This window comes from Nematolebias whitei, chromosome 14, assembly GCF_014905685.2.
Source record: "Nematolebias whitei isolate Nwh7 chromosome 14, NemWhi1, whole genome shotgun sequence".
Classification (NCBI taxonomy): domain Eukaryota; kingdom Metazoa; phylum Chordata; class Actinopteri; order Cyprinodontiformes; family Rivulidae; genus Nematolebias; species Nematolebias whitei.
The window spans coordinates 45,803,323-45,812,705 of record NC_056511.1 but is presented as its reverse complement, the minus strand read 5'-3'; the positions used below and the strand labels follow the sequence as shown (position 1 = coordinate 45,812,705).

Sequence of the window (9,383 nt, the reverse complement as noted above, 5' to 3'; positions counted from 1 at the left end):
TTTGTTCATTCTGGTTGTCTAAGGCAACAAGCTTTTGCTGTAGTTCAGTGTCCAGTTTTTCAGATTTTTCTTCTTGATGTTGTAACTTGTTTCTGTTCTTGTTTATGTTTTTTGTCATCTTTTCAAATCTTAATTTTTGATCTTTTACATGTCTTATTGATTTCCTTTCAATCGGAAATAAATCCTCTGATGTTTCTACATTTGTTTCTTGTTCATCTTTTTTACCTTCAGTTCTTTCTTCCACTTCCTGTTGACTGACCACATATTCATGCTTTCCTTTTTTTAGTATTTCTTCACCTTGAATAGTTTTTTTCATGTTTTGTTCTCCTTGTTTTAACATTTTGTTAATGTCTCTTTTAAGTATCATTTTCATTGAACTCATTCCTTTTTTAATTTTCTTGTTTTCAGCTATTAATATTTCAAGTTCTTCTTTGTGTTTCTTTAAAATTGTCCTCTCTTTTTCCATTATTTGCACAAATTCTTTCCTGACTCTTTCTACGTTCACCATCATTTTCAGTCTTGCATTCATAAATTTAGTAAGAGACTCTTTTTCATCTAAACCTATGTGCACTTCTTCGCCTCTGTCTTTGTGTTCTTTCTCAGCTCCTTTTCCTAATTGAAGATTTTTGTTCATATCAGTGTAAATGCGTTCAAGTGTTTCCTCGTCGATGATATCTTCAACTTGCTTCTCGTTGAGTTGTTTCTGTTTCAGTATCAACATTTCCAATTCATCTTTCTCTTTTCTGATTGTCTCTAGTTTTATATCCAAGTCTCTTCCCTTCTTTTTTGCCTCTCTTTTCAGGGATTTTGTTGCCTGTTTTATTTCAGTCAGCATTTTTTCGTTTTCTGTCTTTTCCCTTTTTATTTTTCTTAAAATGTGTTCACTTTCTTTTTTCCTAACTTGCACCTCTGACTTTAGCAACTCCAGTTCATGTATTTGGTTTTTAGTGAGCTGCAGAGTGCCAGTAAGCTCCTGTTGTTGTCTTTCAATTGTCTCTCTTAATTGGTTTGTTTGATCTTCGTCTTTTATGGTTCTTTGGTTGGATTCCCTCACATCCTCACCCGCTGCTTCAGTGTCTAGTGTCGGTACTTCAGTCACTTTTCTTTTTGTCTTTTCTTTCATATTTCCACTTCTTGCCAGTTTTTCTTGCTCATCACTCTTTGTCTTTTCAAAATCTTCCATTGACAGTTTTTTAATGTTTTTTAGTTTATCCTCATATGGTATGATTGTTAAGATTTCATTTTCTGTTATTTCAAATTTTATTTTCTTTTTCTTTGATTTTTCTTTTTCTGTTTTAGTTTTAATTTTGTCATATTTTTTTACATTTGTCTTGGCCCCTTCAGATGCAGAGTGTTTTTTCTTTTTCTGCCTAATGTCATTTTTGAAAATTTCAAACTTAGCCTTAGCATGTGATCTTAAAAGATGGATGTTTTCCAGATGTTGTTTTGAAGCATCAATCTTCTTCTTTAGGTCTTTTATCAGTTGTAGCTTTACTTCAGTGTCCCCAATATTGTTCTCTGTTTTTTCCTGTTTGTCTTTGGCTTTCACAGCTATTTTTTCCAAGTTACCTCTGCACTTGGATACGTTTTTTAGCTTCTGCTGCATATCTTCTAACTGTTGTTGCAGTTTTACTTTTAGGATTTCTAATTCATCTCTTTCTCTTAACGTTTTGTCTAATCTGTAATCTAGTTCTCTCCTTCTTTTGTTCATTGCAATTTTCCAAGTGCTTGAATTTTCTTTTAAATGAATTTTGTTATGCATCATTGCAGTTTTGAATGTTTTTAAAAGCTCTTGAAATTCTTTCATGTTTTGCAATAGTCCTGCAGTTTCACCATCTGCATTGTTCTGATCTTTGTGAATGCTGTATTTTTCCTCTTGGTACCCGAATTCCAGTTTAATCATTTTAATGATTTCTTGTATTTTAATAATTTCTGCCTTGAATCTTATTAATTCAGTGCTTCTAGGCTCTTTAACATCGATACATGCATCTGTCTCCCTGGTAAGTGCCTCTGGATCTATTGTGTTTTTGCTTTGCTTTTGCTTCTCAGTGTTCAGGCTCATCCAGTCAGATAGTTTTTCTATATTAGCACTAGTTTCCTCGTCTTGCATTTCATTGCATGTCATTTGCATTGTTCTTTGTCTGAACACATTTGTGCTCTCCATCAAAAGATGTTGTGGTGTTTCTCTGATCAGTTTAGTGCTTTTTCCCACTACAGTTCCCATTTCTTTGTCTTTAATTTCAGTGTCTGGTCTCTGACACTGCAGTTCTATTTCTGTAATGATCCTTTTCATCTCTTGACTTTTTTCTTTAACATTCTTTATAGTGTCTTTTATTTGCACTTTAATGCCATCTTCTTGTGCTTTTAGTTGATTTAACTGTTTTTCCATTTCATTTCTTTCACTTGCATTTGTCAATGATTTTGTTTGATCACTATTTATGTCATTTGCTAACTTTATTTGTTCAATCAGATTTTTGTTTTGTAACGCCATTAAGCCTTGCAAAGACGGGTCTTCTTGTGTATGTTTTTTTTCTGTCTTGTCCTTTACATTTTTTGACGTTTTATTTTTCTGTGAGCTTGCAGGACTTTCTTTCAGATGTTCTTGAAGTGTGCTTACTGACAACTTTTTCATTGCTGTAGGGTGTGTCAAAATCCATTTGTTCATCTGATTCTTCACAGATGACAACTTGTCCTACACAAAAGACAGACAAACAACAAGCCAGAACAAAATCATATTATACCTTATAATAAAATGTGAAAAGCTCCATATGTGGTCTCCACTCAAGGAACCTGTAAAAAAGCAGGTTTTGACAGAACCCTTTAAAAAATGGACTAGTTTTAAACAAATATTGCTAAATGTGGTTTCAACATTTTCCACTAGGTAGAATTTATGCATTTTTATTTCTGTATGTTTTACATAATCTTCAATCAGCACAAGTGTGTGTGTGTGTGTGTGTGTGTGTGTGTGTGTGTGTGTGTGCGTGTTTGTGTGTATACCATACCACTTTATTTGTTAAGCACTTAAAAACAGCAACAAGGCCGACCAAGGTGTTGTATAATTTTTTGCCGTTATTATTTGCATTTATTTTATATAATAGTTTGCATATGCATACATATCTTGATGCATGCTCAATAATCCAGGTAGAAAAATCCAAAAAAGTTCAATCTGGTCCTCTGGACATTCAAAAAAACAAAAGCAAAACGAAGCAAAAAAAATTCTAGAAACGTTTCGTCTCTCATCCAAGAGACTTCCTCAGTCTGAGGTGCTGTATTCAGCTCAGTCTCTTAAATAGCACCTTCTCAGAGTGGATCAACCAGTTTGCTGCTGACAACCAAAACCAGCTGATCACATGCTCAAGAAGGACCATCAGCCTAACAATGGATCATTAGCACCTGATGGCTGTTTACTGTTCACAGAGGGCTGAGTGATACTAGCAATCACAGCATTGTAAGAGGGGGACAGTTGAACCCGGAGGCCTCCACCCCTGTTTAATGATGGACGATTTTTGAATCTGAATCTGAATTTTGGCCAGTGGCTGTTTAGTTTCCCCGATGTAAGACTGATCACAGCCCTCCTAACACTGAACAGCATACACAACATTGCTCTGTTTGTGCCGGGGGACTGGATCTTTGGGATGAACCAGTCTTTGCCGTAATGTATTTTGGGGTTTAAAAGCCACTGGGACGTTATGTTTAGAAAATAAACGTCTCAGTTTCTCTGATACCCCCTCAACATACGGAATGACCACTGGTCTGGGTCTGGGTTCCTCCTTTTCACCTGATGGCTGACTGGAGTCCTGTTTGGGTTTCTTCTCTGCTTTCAGGAAGGCCCAGTTAGGATATCCACATTGCTCTAGAGCCTGTTTTGTGTAGGATTTCTCCTTCTGCCTGGCTCCCGAGCTAGTGGGGACGCTGTCTGCTCTGTGATACAGAGTCCTGATGACTCCTAACTTGTGCTCCAAAGGGTGATGGGAGTCAAACTGCAAATACTGGTCTGTGTGGGTGGGTTTGCGGTACACCTCGGTTTGCAAATGTCCTCTATCCGAGACTGAGACCTCACAGTCCAAGAAAGCCAACTTGCCATTTTTTACATCTTCTCGTGTGAACTTGATGTATTTATCCACAGAGTTGATGTGGTCAGTAAAATGTTGGACTTCCTGAGATTTAATTTTAACCCAGGCGTCGTCAACATACCTGAACCAATGACTTGGTGGTGTCCCTGAAAAGGACGTCAAGGCTCTCTTTTCTACCTCCTCCATGTACAGGTTGGCAACAATAATTATTAATGTTAGACTAAGCTACTACCTTGTAAGAACAATAAGAATTTGTAAACCTAATTTTTGTAGGATATAATTTTAGTTGTAGATACTTATAATGCAATGATAAAGTACAATACTACGGTACTTTTCGGACTGTAAGTTTCATCTTTTTGCATAAATTAGCAAGTCCTGCAACTTATAGTCCGAAGCAACTAATTTACCTTTTTTCCCATATATATAAACCAGCCACCAGGGAGCACAAGCCAGTGTATCTCTTGTGCCGGCCCAAGCCCAGGTAAATGGTGAGGGTTGTGTCAGGAATGGCATACGATGTAAAACACTTTTGCCTAAACCATAATGTGAGTTATTCAAAGCGAAACCATACCGGATCGGTCGAGGCCCGGGTTAACAACGACCGCCACCGGTGGTGCTGACAAACAGGGTGCCAGCGGAAATTGTGCTACTGTTAGTCTAAGACCACGAGGAGGGAAACATGTCAGGAGACAGAGGGTGAAGAGGAAAGTGAAGAATATAGGACTGAGGGTTGCAACTCTAAATGTGGGGACAATGACAGGCAAATGTAAAGAACTGGCTGACATGATACAGAGAAGGAAGGTAGATGTTTTATGTGTCCAAGAGACCAAGTGAAAGGGCAGCAAGGCCCGCAGCATTGGAGCAGGGTTCAAACTGTTTTACCATGGTGTGGATATTAAGAGAAATGGAGTAGGGGTGGTCCTGAAGGAGGAGTTGGAAAAGAATGTAGTAGAGTTGAAGAGAGTGTCAGATAGGGTGATGTGCCTGAAGGTAGAAGTAGAAGGTCTGATGCTAAACATCGTCTGTGGTTATGCTCCACAGGTTGGATGTGATGGGGAGGAGAAAGATACATTTTGGAAAGATCTGGATGAAGTGATAGAGAGTATTCCCAGGGAGGAGAGAGTGATGATCGGAGGAGACCTGAATGGACATGTTGGTGAAGGAAACAGAGGGGATGAGGAAGTGATGGGTAGGTTTGGTGTCAAGGAAAGAAACCAGGAAGGACAGATGGTGGTGGATTTTGCCAAGAGAATGGAAATGGCTATAGTCAATACATATTTCCAAAAGAGGGAGGAACATAGAGTGACCTATAAGAGTGGAGGAAGGAGTACGCAGGTCGACTGCATTCTTTGTAGAAGAGGAGACCTGAGGAAGATTGGAGACTGTAAGGTTGTGGCAGGGGAGAGTGTGGCCAGACAGCATTGGATGGTTGTGTGTAGAATGACTGTTGTTGTGAAGAAGAGAAAAATAATAAAATCAGAGAAGACCAAATGTGGAAGCTGAAGAAGGAAGAATACCATACCATACCATACCAATTTATTTATATAGCACTTTAAACAGTGACAAAGCACACCAAAGTGCTGTACAGGGACAAACAGAACAAGTACACAGCAACAGATTACATAACAGGACACCAAAAACGTAGAAACCAACAAAAACAGTAATGGATAACAACAACAACTGCAACATGTTGTGAGAAATTCAGAGAGGAGCTGTTAAAGGCTCTGGGTGGTAAGAAAGAGCTTCCAAATGACTGGACTACTACAGCAACAGTATTAGAGAGACAGGTAGGAATGTACTTGATGTGTCATCTGGACAGAGAATGGATGATAAGGAAACCTGGTGGTGGAATAGTGAAGTGCAGGAAGCTGTTCAAAGAAAGAGATTAGCCAAGAAGAAATATGACAGTGAGAGGACTGAAGAGAGGAGACAGGAATGTCAGGAGATGGGACGTTGAGCAAAGAGGGAAGTAACTAAGGCAAAGCAGAAGGTGTATGATGAGTTGTATGGGAGACTGAACACTAAAGAGAGCGAGAAGGACTTGTACCGATTGGCAAGACAGAGGGATCAGACTGGAAAGGATGTGCAGCAGGTTAGGCTTATTAAAGATAGGAATGGTAATGTTCTAACAAGTGAGGAGAGTGTGACTGAAAGATGGAAGGAGTACTTTGAGGAGCTAATGAATGAAGAGAATGAAAGAGAATGAAGAGTAGAGGTCATGGAAACTGTAGACCAGGAAGTAGGAAAGATTAGTGAGGGTGAAATCCGGAAAGCTCTGAAAAGAATGAAGAAGGGAAGGCAGTAGGACCTGATGACATACCAGTGGAGGTTTGGAAATATCTTGGAGAGATGGCAGTGAGGTTTTTGACTCAAATATTCAATGGTATATACGAGGGTGAGAAAATGCCTGAGGAAAGGAGAAGAAGTGTGCTAGTGCCCATTTTTAAGAACAAGGGGGATGTACAAAGTTGTAGCAACTGCAGGGGAATTAAGTTGATGAGCCACACGATGAAGATCTGGGAGAGAGTTGTAGAAGCAAGACTTAAATGAGAGGTGACTATCTGTGAGCAGCAGGATGGTTTCATACCAAGAAAGAGTACCACAGATGCCATCTTGGCTTTGAGAATGCTGATGGATAAGTACAGAGAGGGTCAGAAAGAACTCCATTGTGTCTTTGTGGATATAGAATAAGCATCTGACAGAGTGCCAAGAGAGGAGGTGTGGTACTCCATGAGGAAATCTGGAGTGGCAGAAAAATATGTTAGACTGGTACAGGACATGTGTGAGGACAACAGGACAGTGGTGAGATGTGCTGTAGGAGTGACAGATAGCTTCAAGGTGGAGGTGGGATTGCATCAAGGATCAGCTCTGAGCCCCTTCTTGTTTGCTCTGGTGATGGACCGACTAACAGATGAGATCAGGCAGGAATCCCCGTGGACTATGATGTTTGCAGATGACATTGTGATCTGTGGTGAGAACAGGGAACAGGTGGAAGAGAACTTGGAGAGGTAGAAGTATGCACTTGAAAGAAGAGGAATGAAAGTCAGCCGTAGTAAGACACAGTACATGTGTGTGAATGAGAGGGAGGTCAGTGGAACAGTGAGGCTACAAGGAGCAGAGGTCACAAAGGTGCAGGACTTCAAGTACTTGGGATCCATTGTCCAGGAAAATGGGAAATGTGGTAAAGAGGTGAAGAAGCAAGTCCAGGCAGGATGGAATGGATGGAGAAAAGATTCAGGGGTGATTTTTGACAAAAATGTGTCAGCAAAGGTCAAAGGAAAAGTTTACAAGACAGTGGTGAGACCAACTATATTGTATGGTCTGGAGACAGAGACATGGACAAAAAGACAGGAGAAAGAATTGGACGTGGCAGAAATGAAGATGTTGAGGTTCTCCTTAGGAGTGACAAGGATGGATAAGATTAGGAATGAGATCATTAGAGGTACAGCACATGCTGAATAACTGGAAGATAAAGTTAGGGAGGCCAGACTGAGATGGTTTGGACATGTCAAGAGGAGGGACCGTGGGTAGTTGGAGTGAGGACAGAGGATACAGAGGACAGAGTGAAGTGGAGGAGGATGACTCGCTGTGGCAACCCCTTAAGAGGGAAAAGCCGAAAGAAAAAGAAAGAAGAAGCAAGTCCTGCAACTTATAGTCCGAAGCAACTAATTTACCTTTTTTCCCAGAGTTATAACCCAATTTTTGACTGAGATCTGACAATTTCATTCATTCTGACATGGAAAATATTGAACACTTCCATTTTCAGCCGCTAGAGGGCCCTCGAGCATTATGGCCAGCCAAATGTTTCATTAATAGATAAAAGTGGCTATTAATGAGACACTTGGCTTGCCATACCAAAGCCATCTATCAGGAGTTTCAGGCAGGGCAGGACAGGAAAGAACCCAATGGTACAGGCAGAAATTGGAGGCCAGATCATAAAATAATAAACACTTTCATAATCAAAATAATAGGCTGACGTGGCAGCAAAACTTGTAAGACAGGATCAGGTCAGGATTATACAAGGAACACAAGAGACAAACCAGGAGGTGTACCAGACGATGGACCGACAGTCACAGAGACACAGACCAGGGCTTATGTACACAGACTAGACGAGACATAATTACAAACACCTGGAGGACATGCGGTTGGAACTAATCAGGGCAATTAAGGAGAGACACTAGGGGAGTACAGACACAGGGAGACTGACAGAGGAATTACATCCTTACAGTACCCTCCCCCCAAGGACGCCCCCTGGTGTCCCAAAAAAATCCACCCCAAAAGACTTGGACGAGAGAAGGGAGGTACTGCAAGGATTGAGGGCACAAGGAAAACGAGGACAAACAAAAACCAGCAGGACAAAAGCCTGAGATGTAAACTAAACACAACTAGGGAACACAAAAATGTCTGTATTGTCAGGAGACCATCCCTAGGCTGGTTACAGTTCAGGGTGGGCGGCCAGGAGACTGTCCAACATGGGGCCAAAGTTCAGGCGGGTGGCTGGGAGGCCGTCCAAAGTTCCGGAGCAGGTCAGACGAGCGGCCGGGGGGCCATCCAAAATGCCAGAGCAGGACAGGCAAGGAGCCAAGACAGGGTGAGGAACATGGACAAGATGAAGGACCAAGGCGAGGTGAAGGACCAAGACGAGGCGAGGGACTAAGGCGGTGTGAAGGACCAAGGCAATGCAAAGGACTGCTAGATATTTATCTAGACTGGTCCTGGGGTTTTTGATCTGCTCAGAGATGAGATTATAATGAAATTATAACCCGGTTCTGACTGGGTTAAACTGGGCCAGCAACTCTAAAAGAGTCTCCCAGGGATTCAATATCCGTCAAAAAATAGAGTTTATTTCTGCTTGCTATATCATGTAGGAAGGCTTTTGAAGCACCTTCTCATATTTCCTTACACGTCAAATCACATAAGATCAATTGGGATCACACTTAGTCACGCCCCCTCATACGCGTGACAGGTTGTGCTCCCCTTCTGCGAAGGAGGAGTCTAGGCCCTTTGTATAAATCAGTAATGACACGGGACATCAGCCCCTTCCGGTTTGTGATTGCGTCAAACTGTATTGGAGAGGCCAGCGCTGTAAACTGTAACCTTTTCCTGCCTTGATTTTAATACAACTGGTAAAACTGAATTAATGTTTCCTTGATTTATTATAGTGTGAGTTGCCACTTCTGAGGGAGGTTTGAGCCGGGGAACAGCGTGGGCTGGAGATGGATCTTGGGTCCAAGAGGAAGCCTAAGGCCCACAACTAGCAGCAGCTAGTTGCAGTGACCGGTGACCCGCAGTAAGCTCACGTTGTAACAG

The 9,383-nt window shown here is 41.1% G+C and overlaps 1 protein-coding gene across 1 annotated transcript in view; it reads right to left on the bottom strand.

The window, feature by feature from the left end:
* Nucleotides 1–4: 4 nt before the first annotated feature.
* LOC119420344 (synaptonemal complex protein 1) overlaps nt 5–9,383 on the bottom strand; it is a gene marked incomplete at both ends in the record, with an annotated part of 10,282 nt that continues 903 nt past the window's right edge. Inside the window, 1 exon segment of the mRNA XM_037687731.1 lies at nt 5–2,692. Coding sequence (XP_037543659.1) covers nt 5–2,692 — 2,688 coding nt within the window.